This window comes from Desmodus rotundus, chromosome 5 (assembly GCF_022682495.2).
Source record: "Desmodus rotundus isolate HL8 chromosome 5, HLdesRot8A.1, whole genome shotgun sequence".
NCBI lineage: Eukaryota > Metazoa > Chordata > Mammalia > Chiroptera > Phyllostomidae > Desmodus > Desmodus rotundus.
In genome coordinates this window covers 132,061,996-132,074,897 of record NC_071391.1, presented here as the reverse complement: position 1 = coordinate 132,074,897, position 12,902 = coordinate 132,061,996, and the positions used below count along the sequence as shown (strand labels likewise).

The following is a 12,902-nucleotide window of genomic DNA, read 5'->3' as shown; positions in this document are numbered from 1 at the left end:
AGGCACTCGGGGAGGAAATAAACCATAATTAGGCATGAGTGAGCAGACAGACCCCTTCCTCTGTCTTCCCCATCCCCGCCCCCAGACCCTGGCAAACGTCCTGGGAGCGAGGGAGGCGCCGGTCACCGCAGCAGCTGCAGCGAGAGCGCGTCCGCGCCGGTGCCCGCGCCCGCTGCCAAGATCTGGGCGGCGGCGGGCCCGCCGGGGGCGCGCTCGCTCGGGAGCGCGCTCATGCAGCGGTTTTCTTCTCCCACTCCCACAATCCAGAGGCTGCGGCGCGGGAGGGGCGGGGAGTCGGCGGAAGGATATGGGCGCGGAGGCAGCAGCGCGCTCGTTTTGACGGAGAGATCGCGGCATCTGCTGGGCGGCGAGGAGCGGGGTGTGATGCGGCACTGCGGTTGTGAAGCCGTTACTCCAGCTCCTCCACAGAGGGCAGAAGACTAGGCTGGAGCGCGGCGGTGATTTTTTGTGCCAGGGCTCCCGGAGGCTCACCGAAAAGGCTGGCGGGGCTCAGAAAACTGGAGGCTTAGGGACATAGGCAAGCCCCCACCCCCTGGGAGGGGAAGGGGGCTGGAGGCGAGGCTGGAGGGCGGCCGAGGCATGGTGTCTGCTCGTGGGGAAGGGGCGAGCCCTGCCTGCCGTTGGTGACGGGCCGGGGAGGCTCGGCGTTTCGTAGCCGCTCCGTGCGCACTGGGGGGTGGAAGGTGTTGAGCGGCACCCGGAGGTCGACCCTGGCGGCCGTCCGGAGCCCTTAACGTGAGATCGAACGTGGTATTTCGTTTAGCCCACGTTGGGATTAATTCATTATAGGCAGCTTCGCTCGTCGGGCTCCTGCAGGAGCAGGGCAACCTTGACGGGCTTTTTGTCTTGCTACTCCAGCCCCTTTTCCCTTCCTCCTCCTCCAGATGCCTTTTCTCTGCCCCTCCTTGCCCGGTACAGACATTTCCAGCGCAGGCTGCGGCTCGTGGCTGCTGTCGAAGCCACTTACTGGGATTTGGGCTCGTTTCCCTCTGGGGTATTTTTTGAGGAGGGAGAGTTCTATTCTCCCCTCCACGATGGGATTTTCTTCCCGTGCCAAAATAGACTTTCATTGATTTCTACTTCAACGTTTAGTGAACAATTCCCTAGGCGTATTTTTTTTTTTGTGGTAGTTCCTTTTTTCAAATACATGAGCTGTAAAATGGAGAACGAAATTTTTACTCCCCTTCTGGAGCAGTTCATGACCAGCCCTTTGGTCACTTGGGTGAGTGTTAATTTCTTGTATATTTTGCTGCATTATTTGTGGCCGCAGAGATGGAGGTGGTGTGCATTCGCGTTTGATGATCATTCTGTTCCAGGTTAAAACGTTTGGACCTCTGGCTGCAGGAAATGGGACCAACCTGGATGAATATGTGGCTTTGGTGGATGGGGTGTTCTTGAACCAGGTCATGCTCCAAATGTAAGTGTTCTTTTTTTCTTTTCTAGGTAACTTTTTTGTGGGTTTTTTGTTGTTGAAAAAATGCCTACTGTGAACTTAGAGATTTTATGTTTTAAGCTCCTAATTTGGTTCTTTGGCCAGAAAAATTCAGGTGGTTTAACAATTGGATCTTGAAAGGAGTGATAAGCTTACATGTCCAGCTTATTTACCACAACCCAATGATTAAAATTACGAAACTTTAATTTTTCATTCCGTAAACCATGTATTGTCCCTTACTGTCTTCAGTGCTGCAATTCAAACCACATTGTGTCCTCTGATAATTAGGTAAAAGAGAGGGGGGGAGGGGGAGAGGGAGAATACATATGAGAATGAGAATGAATAAGAATAAGAATAGTTTCCTATTGCGGGGGGAGTCTTTAATGTGAAGTTATGCACATTTGATGCAGAAATGTTTCTTATTAATCTTTGTGTCTAAAAATAAATGGCTCAGAATTTGAAACTGGTGAAGATTTCAGGAGAATTTCAAACAATAGTTTTTACCGGTGAGGAACTGTTGCTGTATCAAGTAATTTAAATGCTACTGAGTAGATGATTTATTGTGTGAATTATTAGATTAATATTTGGGGGTTCATTTAAGGTATTAGAGCTAGTTTTGAAATGCAGGTAACTGAAATCTTGATGACAACTAGGTAAAGGTTTAGTAGGCAAATCTTTGTCTTTTATGTTTATGGTATTGGGTTTGTTTTAAGTAGGAAAGTTTTTGAGATGAGCATTGAATATTGAAATCATATTGGTAGCTGGATCAGTGAATAAAAACTCCATTTTTATCATTGTAGGTATTGTATTAATAGCATACATGTATTCTAAGTACATAAGTGTAGGTTATCAAACTGAACTTCACTGAACTGAACTTTTTGAGTTTTGCTCAAAATAATGTATATTTAGCCTTATTTCTCTTGAACAGAATCTGATTACAAAGAGTAGTTTAGAACTTTTAATTTCAAAACAGTCTCATCTTTTACATATATAGGAATTTCATGCACTATTAATGTCACTGAAGAATTAGTTTACTGTTGATAGACTAATAGCCTAACAAAATATCAATTTTATATTTTATTGGAATTTATTTTTTTAAGGTTTTTCTATTTAAACGAGGGTAGAAGTCAAATCCATAAATAATTGTTCCAGTGGTAACTTCGCAGTCTGTTTGCTCAGAGAGTTTATGTAGTATTTTTAATGTATGTGTTGATCCTACAGGGAACTATATATACTACTGTATGTTTTCCAAAAGTGTTTTATTTGTATAGTCACCCAAAGAAATATGTATATTATCTAAATGCGTGTGTGTATATATATTTTCTTAAGAAAGGTAAAAAGAATGTAGACATTAATTATTTCCAGGGATAGTAAATATATTTTTGGCAGCTCTCCCATGGAACTATTTTTTATCTTTGAAATACCCCACTATTTCTTAAGCAAAATGGTAGACTAATTAAATTGACTTCTATTTTAGGGAACACACGTGACAGGAAGGGTAGCCATTACAGTAGATACTCAGAACTTGTTTCCCTGTCTTTTTTCTTGCTTGTTTTTAGACAAGCAAGAATTCTGGATTTGTATACTGACCTCTAAAAAAATAGGCGTGTTTACAAAAATAGGAAAATACGTTAGTTTTCCACTTTAATGTTTTTTATTTGAATAGTTCTTTTTCCAAAAAATATTTAGTGTTTTTTTTGAGTCCTGAACATTAGCTGAGGTGCTAAAAATACTTTAGCTTGTTTCCACTTTGAGTACATTTTATACTTAAAAACATATATGTGTATTTTGAACGTAAGGGTGTTCCAAAATAGTGGTTGCCAGGTTGTTTTTTGGGGAGAACCTCAAATCTGCTTCTGTTTTCAGTTCCACCTCTCAGTTTCTTTAAAAGTTTTTTCAGTGTCCTAATTTTGTTCTGAATGACCTTTATTAAGTAAAGAAAAAGAAAATTAAGAAAAAAAGAAGTATGCTTTAGCTTTTTAAAAATAATTTGCTAAAATAAAATCAACACAGATTTGTTACCCAATAGGGTAACAATGTATACATTGTTTTAAAAGCTATATTTTGCTGATTTTGAAATCATTAAGACTTCTGTTAAGTACCTTACTTAATATAATGTTTGACTCAATGTACTCTATTAAATCATCAGTTGAAATTGTAGCCAATAAGTGAACCTAAAAGTTAGTGTTTGTCTAAGTAATATCTAGATTACATTTGGTTATAGAATTTGTAAAAATCTTTTGTAAATGAAACTTTATTTTTCTTTATGTTTCTTGTGCTTTGAGTTCATTGAGTTTCTTGGATCTGTGGGTTTGTAGTTTTTGTCAAAATTTGGCCATTTACGCACACAGACAATTTATCTATTTTTTGCCCCCCTTCCCCCTTTTTGGAAATTCAGTTACATGTAGTACTCATGTATCAGGCTTGATGTTAATGTTCATTGATGTTCTGTTCAGGTTTCTTAGTCTTCTCTGTTTCATTTGGATGATCTTGCAATGTCTCCAAGTTCATTAATCTTTTTTTCTGTAATGTGTAATCTGTTAATCTTACCCAGCATTTAAAAAAAAAAATCAGACATGGTTTTATCTCTAGAAATGCAGTCTTTTTTTATATCTTCCACTTGTATAGCTCTCATGCTGTCTTTTCTGTAGCTTCTTGAACATTGTAGAATTCAGTCATAACTGGTTGACTGCCTAGGTCTACAATTAAATCTGTGGCATTTCTGGGTTGGTTTTGATTGATGTTTTATCTCATGGATTGTGTTTACTTGCTTTTGCATGCCTGGTAATTTTTTATTCCAGGCATTTGGAATTTTTACCTTGTTGGGTTCTAGATATTTTTGTATTCCTTTAAAAATTCTAGAGCTTTTTTCTGGGATGCAGTTAACGTGGGAACAGTTTGATCTTTTCAGATTTTGCTTTTAAGTTGTATTAGGCAGTACCACTGTTGCACTATAGAGGCAAAACCCTTCTTAATATTCTAGCTGGTGCTAACAGGAGCTATTCCTGGACTTCTGTGAATTCTAGGTGGTGTTCCCTCCCATCCTTTTCATTGGTTCTTTCACTGCCTTGGGTAGTTTCTCACATATATGTACTGATAAGTACTCAATTGAAGACTTGAAGAATACCTCTGTGGATCTCTGGATCTATCTGTGTAGCTCTCTCCTTTCTTAGTACTCTGGCTTGTATATGATAATCACCTTCCTATCTCCAGACTAAGAATGTCTCCTCAACTCAGGAAGACCATTGTGCTCTGCCTGGGTTCCCCATCCTTGTTCCATGGTCTAGTAATTCCTTCAAGGCAATAAACTAGGGCAATTGTAAGTCCCATCTTGTGTGTTTCCCGTTTTTCAGAAATCTGCTGTTCTTTGTTGCCTGATGTCCATTGTCTTGAAAAAATCCTTCCAATATTTTGTCTTTTCCCCCCCCAGTTGTTTCATGCAAGAGGGTAAATTTGGTTTCTGTTATTCCAGCTTGATCAGAAGTGGAAATCTGTTTATATACTTGTACATTAAATACATTTTTGCTCCGCCAGTCTTATATTCCTACTTTCAGATGTGGCATAGAATTTTGTTATAGGAGCCTCATGGTGGAATTTTATTTTCACCTAAAGTGTTAATTAAGAGTATGTATTGATTAGTGACTAGATTTGCCATTTTGGACCTAGAATCTGAAAGTAAAGAGTTGATTTCTTCATGCCAGTTTACTGACTCTGCCTTATAATTTCAGAGTCTGTTCACTGACTTGGGATTTCACTGTATTCAGAGATGAATCCTGGATTTCATTGAGTAGCTCCTTGAATCAAAGAATCTCTGTAAGAGCTTGTGACATGGTGTCAGTCCTCTTTAACTAATGGGAAGAGGAAGCTATTTAGAGAGCTGGAATGATGGCCCAGCTCTTCTGCATGCCGCAGGGCATTTTCCTACTTCAGCTGAATGAAATAATTTTTCCCCAGAGCTCATTTTTCCCCATGGCTTTGTGACAGTGAAGTAGAAATAATTGTTTTTCTGTTTGAGATGTCATCCAGTTCTGTTACCAATTTTTAAGGAATTTATGACAGTAGTTAATTTCATCATTTTAAAGATTAAAAAATATACTATTTATATTACCTAAGCAATTGAAAATATGGATATGTTAGGGTTTTAAGTACTGAAAAAATTATTAATAGTATCAGAACAACATTTGGAATTACGCTTATTCAATCCCATTAGATAGCTGTAGAGATCTGTATTTGAAATACTTAGTAAGTATAATATACTGGTTAATGGCTTTTCTTTTAGAACCTTGAGCTTGAAGGGACTTCAGAAGTCAACTACTGTGAAAATCATTTTCTTTTTTTTAAGAGAAAGGGGAAGGGAGGGAGGGAGAATGAGAGGAAGAGAAACATCAATGTGTGAGAGAGACACTGATCAATCGCCTCTGGTACACACCTACTGGGGACCAAACTGCAACCTTACAGGATGATGCCCAACCAACTGAGCCACAGTGGTCAGGGCTGTGAAATACATTTTTAATTAAACCCCTGACACATGGTCATCCAATTTCTATTTAAGTATTCCCTGAGAATCTGTTTTATAAAGTGTATTTAAAGTAACCACTTACCTAATACAGGAAGTTGACTGAGAAATGTTCCTTAAGTAATCAATGCTTAAGATTAAAATGTAGATTGTACTAGTTTTATGACTACAATAATCCCAAAATGACTTATAAAATATGTAACTTGTTGTTTGGCTGGGTGGCTCAGTTGGTTGGAGCATCATCTCGTATACCAAAACGTTGTAGGTTGTATTCCCTGTCAGGGCACATACCTAGGTTCTGGGTTCTGTCCCGGTCAGAGCGTGAATGGAAGGCAACTGATTGATGTTTCTCCACCTATCTCTCTCTCTCCCTTCCCCTCCCTCCCTCCTTATCTCCCTCCCTCCTTCCCACTCTCTCTCCATTCCCCTCTCTCTCTAAAATCAATGAACATACCTTGGATGAGGATTTTAAAAATGTACATATATGCACATATATAAGTTATCTTACCAAGTATGGCACTGACTCTGAATTTATATATGTATCTTTGTTCATTTACAGTTGTCTCAGTTTTTCCTCTGTTGGTCTCATCTGCCTAGTCTTCCCCTCCACCTCCACTCCCACAGTCAATCCCCACCCTGTTGTCCATGTCTGACTCTAAATTTTGATATGGTCACTCTCAGGTTTTCTCATTGGACCTTACAGTTTTTGTTTGTTGCTTCTTTAAAAACACACTCACGAGGTAGCCAGAGTTGCTATCTTAATTACGAAGTTGTATGCTTTACCTCCCAAGTATTTCTCAGCTGTACCCCTGACTCTTAGATTAACGCAGTAGCCTCTAACTGGTCGTCTTACTCTTGGGCTTGCTTCCTTTAACTTGTCTTCTCATCTGTGATCATACGAGATTTTCTAAAACATTCCTATCTTTAAAATGATTCAATAGCTTCTGCCTTGAGAGTAAACACACTGCTTAAGCATACAGACTCCTTGGAGACCAGGCTGCTGCCTACTTCTCTAGTTTTATCTTTGCATCGTATTACCTCAATGCATAATCTAAGATTAAGCATACTTATAGTACCCAAAGATAGGCAGTATTCTCATAGATCTCTGTGCCTTTCTATATATATATTCTTCCCTTCTCCAGAACACTCTTCCCCCTCCTCATTATTGTTTTCTTAACTGACTCCTGCTTATTTACCATCACTGCTTCTCTGCCATACCCTGGCTCATCTTAGACTTAGTACTCCAACTTGTGCTACCATTGGACCCTATACAGTGGTACCTTGGTACTTGTACCTCTGTACTCATCATTAATTCGCTCTGAAACTCCTATTTCTAAAACCTACAAGTGCCGAACTGTTCGTGAGCTATCGTGAGAGTGACCCATCGACCTCTGTTTCATTGCTAGAGAGGAGCATCGAGTGGTGAGCAAGTACCGAGTGCGGAAACATTTTTTTCTTGTCAGAATGCCACGAGTACAGGGTTTGACGAGTTCTGAAGCTGAGGAGTACCGGGGTGTGACTATATACTTTGGTGACAGCATTTATCTTGTTGTATTGCAGTTCTTGATATGCTTGACTCTATTGACTACTTGTGAATTTCTGGAAGCTAGGGTATTATATCTTTCATCTTCCTATTCCCAGCACATTGCTGGATATACTGTTGATTCTTGATACACTCCTGTCGTATGAATGAATAATAGAGAGGGTACGTGATAAAGTGGAATGAATTTGGGTGCGAGTCAGACAGACTTGGGTTCAGTTCTCACTGTGCTACTTATTAGTGTATGATCTTAAATAATTTACTTATCATCTCTAAATCTCATTTCCTACATCTATAAAATGGGAGGAAATGTTTCCTCTCTGAAGTAGACATACTCTGTACCAAGGGGAGCATAGTATCTTATTTTCTGTTTTGTTGACCATGGCATCCCCAGGGCTGGTTGCTGTCATTATTATTATCCTGTGCTGTACCATACCTATCTGCTTGTATTTCCTCAAACAGGTCATGATCATTCACAGCTTAGTTTTGTATAATCTCTGTTGGTGTCACCTCTATATAGCTGTGTGATCTTCAGCAAGTTACTTTAGCAATTTCCTCCTTTATCAACAGGAAAAAAAGAGAATCATAGGGCTATTATGAGACTTTAGTAGGATAATTTGTGCACAGTGCTTAGCATGTAACAAGTGTTCAATAAATGTTAGCTGTTGATACCTTTATTGTTTTATTATATTATTATAATAATCATTATTTCCTAGACTGCCCTTTCCTTCTCTCTCTTTTTCTCTCTTTTTTTGCTTAGCAAATTCCTATTCATCCTTTCACACCCTATGAAGTCCCTCAGCAGAGTTTATTGCTGTCTCCCCTATGATCCGTATCTACCTTTACTAAATTGTTAAAGTGATATGACTACTAGACAATTAGCATTTAGAGGCTACAGATTTTGTGTTACGTCATCACCAGCTCCTAGCATAGAACTTGGCATGTATTACCACCGCCTAGCATAAATTTGGTATGTCATAAGTTTTCAGGAAATGTCAAAGGAATGAGTGAAGACATTTTGTCATTTTACACATTTTCAAAAATTTGAGGATACTCTCTAGTATTGTAGGATTTAGTTTGTTTTACTTTTTAGTTTGTCTTTTATTTCTCCTTTTCTTCTCTGTCCTCTTACTTGTTTTAATTACCTTTATTGGATATTTTCTTCACCTATTTTATGTCTTGCTTGAGGTGAGGTGTTAAGAACAAGTCATAGTCCATGATTTTCTCTGGTAGTAGAATACACAGGGCCTTCAGTTTGAGTTCCAGTAACTTTCCTGATGATGTCCTACAAATTCAGATTTTTGTCCACAGACATATATTAGATCAGTATCTTCAAGAGCAACCCCATAATGAATGTCTGATTCTTAGTGTAACACATATCTAGTTAAGCTATAGAAAATGATGAGAACCTAGGGAAGAAGAATTGAACTACTTGTTACATATGGGAGTAATTCTAAATTTTTAACTGAAATTTTTCTTTGTAATATGTATTAATTATGGGAAACTCACAGGATAGATGGAAAGGAAAACCAATTTTTAACTATACCGTTTTAGAAGAACATCAGTTGATCTTCTCTTAAGATTTATGAAACAGATTTGTACCAGTTTTACGCAGAAAGTTTCAATGTTTTAAAATAAATATTTGAAGATGTAATTGATATTGAGAAGTTTTCTAATATTTCAAATTAGTCATTAGTAAACTAACTGCTTTTAAAGAGTTGGTGTGATATAGAGGAAAAAAAGATGGACTTATGAGTTTTAAGTTGAAATCCAGCATTAGTCATTTAATGTATTATTTAGTCAGCTATTGAAATAAGAAAATAATCTTAATATTCTCTTTAGTCCTATATTATTTTAGCTCTGTTTTGCTAGTTAATTTTAAAGGTTTTTTTATTGGTTAATTTTACAGAGAGAGTAAGAGAAACATTGATTTGTTGTTTCACTTATTTATGCATTCATTGGTTGCTTCTTGTGTGTGCCCTGACCTGGGATTGAACCCGCAACATAGGTGTTGGGCAACACTCTAACCAACTGAGCTACCCAGCCAAAGCTTGCTAGTTAAATAATTAATAAAACCAGGTTGAAGAATAAACTTTATTCTGAGTGAGAGGAGGCCTGCCTCTAACATTGGTGAGAGCCAGGGCAAGCATGTGTTTACCACAAAAGGCCTAAATATTTAAAGGTTCTAAACCAGGTTAACATATTGTTAAATATGTCCTGGTCTTTTATTTTGATAACTATACCTTTATAATGATTTAAAAGGAAAGAGTCAAATTTAGAGTTTGTGGAATTTAGAATTCATAAGCTCACAGTTTTATATCCTCCTATCATCTCTGGTTCTGTCTGGCAGGCACCACAAAGAGGTTTCATGTGCATACTCTGGACATACTACAAGCATGACTGCAGTCCAAGCTCTAGTACTTCCTCCTCCAAATAGCTGCTTCTTGGCCAAGGGTGTACATATCTGTATCATAGTCTGTCCTTAGGATAGACCTGGGAAAGAGGCCTGTGCATGTCCTGAAATTGGGTTAGGGGTATTGGGCAAGAAATTCCAGAGTTCCTGATCATTGGAATGTCATTTCGAAGGGGCATATATAGGTACATCCTCTTGTTTCCCTAGACTCCTTGCCCAGTAGTGGTCTGAGGAGAGCCAGAGTAAGACTCAGGGCAGAGACCTCTTTTGTCAGGATCTAAATACAGTATTCAGTTAGAGACATGAAGTAATGGCTTATTGAAATATCCATTCATTCAGTGAATTGTTTCTGAGGACCTACTGTCTGCTAAGTACTGGGGATGTGATGCTGAATAAGGTTTGGTAAGAAGGATGAGCATGTAAACAAATTGCAGTGTGATATACTCGTATGTGCTACATAGCAGACTTATATTCTTGATCCATGTTGGCATAAAGAGAAGTGATTATTTACATGGAGGAAAGGCTTCTTGGAGGAGGGAACCTTTGAACTGGGACAAGAAAGTTGAGTAGGAGTCATAAACAATGAAACTAGGAGGAAGAACATTTTAAGCTAAGAAAATATCATGAAGATATGAATAAAAATGGTGGAGTCAGGGAATTGTAGAGTATTTTGTTTGACCAAAGGAGGGATTGTATGCTTCTTGCACATGGGAAATGAATTTGAAGAGGTGTTGAGTGGGATACCATGTCCTTAGATACCATGTTATTAAAAAAAAAAAAAAAAAAGATTGAGCCTAGGATAATTACCAGGTTTTTTACTTGGGTGAAGAGTGGATGGGTATTGCCTTTAGTAAGTAAGGCATTACAGGAAAATGAAAAGTTGAGGGGGGTGGGAAGTGTTGAAAATAAGTTCTGAGTTTATTTTGGATTGTTTGGTGAACAGTGACAAATATCTTGTGGGCAAGTGGATATATAGGTCTGGTGCTTGGGGAAAAGGTGTAGAATAGAGATTTGGGAATTAGATTTTAAGTTTGTAGTAGAAACTAAGGACATGGGTGTTGGAAGAAAATGTAGATAAGGGCCAATGACAGTTCGTAGGAAACAGCAACATTAAAAGGTTGGAGTTTTAAGGAAAGTGGAAAAATTACACAAAGCTGCTGGGAGGAAAGCACAAAAGGAGTCAGTTAAAGATGAATAGAAGTATTGTCATGCAGGGTTGATGACTTGAGTCTTGGAAACCGCACATTGTGGTGGAGCCAGTCAGCATGGTTGAATGACTTACTCACTAATGCTTAGATGCTCAGAAACTGACAAAAATATCCGTAGAGTTTATTCAGAATTGGGGATTGGTATGTAGCTGTGAGGTGGGATGCTCTCAGGTGAATAGTTGAATACAGTGTGAGCATTAAAGTGAGGAGGAAAGATGTCGTGAGGAGGCTGAATAGATTGGAGGTTGCAATAAGGATGAAGGAGAAGAGGCTTAGAAGTTGTAAAGGAGTAAGAGAGGGTGGAATAGGTTGAGGTCAGAGAGGAACTTTCAGAATTCAAGTTTTTGGAGGTGGCAATTCTGAGTGGTGATTTAGGGCCTACGTGGCATAATGGTAATGGGTGGATAAAGTGGAATAGGGTGAAAATAACTAAAGTGGAGAAGGAATGTACTTCCTTATTCTTTATGCAGCTATGATCTCTTGATTATCACTAGACATAGAAATTAGTATTTTGAAGTAAAATAGAAAGCTGGAAAATAATAGCTAATTTTTAACAGTTATAATGAAAGAAAACTGTAATAGGAATGTTAACATAACTTTATTTTAGCATAATCTTTATATTAAAAAATCAAGCTGGGAATATTTCAGTAGTATTTTTTTTTAAGTTTTATTTATTAATTGATTTTAGAGCAAGAGAAACGAGAATTTGTTGTCCACTTATTTATGCATTCATAGGGTGATTCTTATATGTGCCCTGACTGAGGATTGAACCACAATCTTGGTGTATTAGGACAATGCTCCAGCCAACTGAGCTACCTGGCCAGGGCCTCAGTAGTTTTTTAGGAAGTTTTTTAAATGGTATATTCTTTCACTTAGCATAATGCTCTCCAGTTCCATCCATGCTGTTGCAAAGGGTATAAGCTCCTTCTTTCTCTCTGCTGCATAGAATTTAACTGGAACATAATCAACAGAAGAAAAAAGCAAACAAAATATAACCAGAGACATTGAAGTTGAGAACAATCTAACAATAGCCAGGGGGGAGTGGGGAGGGGACAGTGGGCAGAGGGGATTATAGGAACTACTATAAAGGACACATGGACAAAATCAAGGGGGAGGGTGGAGTTGGGGGAGGGAGGGGGGTTCGGCTGGGGTGGGGTGGAAGGATGGGGAGAAAAGGCATACAACTGTAATTGAATAACAATAAAAATAAAAAATGTAAAAAATGATATATTCTTAATGTGACTACTTTCCTAGTCATGGTTGGAAAAAAACTTGAACTTCATGTTATTATTGACAATAGACTGACTGGATTTTTTGGCCTAGGTAGTGGCCCAAGGAAGATGGTTTAGTTTTAGCTGTTGAGTTCTAGTCCAGAGCTGTGGAGGATGAAAAGTTGTGGAGAAAGACCTGTAGAAGCAATATTCCAACCTGTTTTTACAAAAAGTGTTTAAAAAAAGTAAATCACAGTAAAATTCTCAGTTAATTTGAACATTCAGGGAAGATAGAGTATTGAGTTTTCTCACAATTTAATACTAACTTAATTTTTTCCAACTCATTAAAATCTTTGTGAATGAAGTAGATTTCTACTTCGTAAGTGGGATATACATGTGATGTTTTAGAATCTTGTATCTCATTATTTTAAACTTAAGTGTTTGTATTGTGGATAACTGACTATGATGAATCTATAGTAAATTGTGAATGGTCCCAAGCATATATTTGAAAACACATCTCTGGTTATTAGCTTGTTTTTTTTACCTTTCTTTAATTTGTAT

At 38.2% G+C, this 12,902-nt stretch overlaps 1 protein-coding gene across 8 annotated transcripts in view; it reads left to right on the top strand.

Annotated features, from left to right (window-relative positions):
* The first annotated feature begins 286 nt into the window (after nt 1–286).
* The window catches only part of CCDC88A (coiled-coil domain containing 88A), a 123,638-nt gene continuing 111,022 nt past the window's right edge, over nt 287–12,902 (top strand). For 5 of the 8 annotated variants that reach the window (XM_045189427.2, XM_045189431.2, XM_045189430.2 and 2 more), the window contains exons 1-2: nt 287–1,243; nt 1,338–1,438. In XM_045189427.2, the coding sequence (XP_045045362.2) occupies nt 1,169–1,243; nt 1,338–1,438 (176 nt within the window). In that variant the 5' untranslated portion in view covers nt 287–1,168. The remainder of the gene's footprint in view (nt 1,244–1,337; nt 1,439–12,902) is intronic. The other 3 variants (XM_053925461.2, XM_045189432.3, XM_024552777.4) reach the window with 1 other exon arrangement.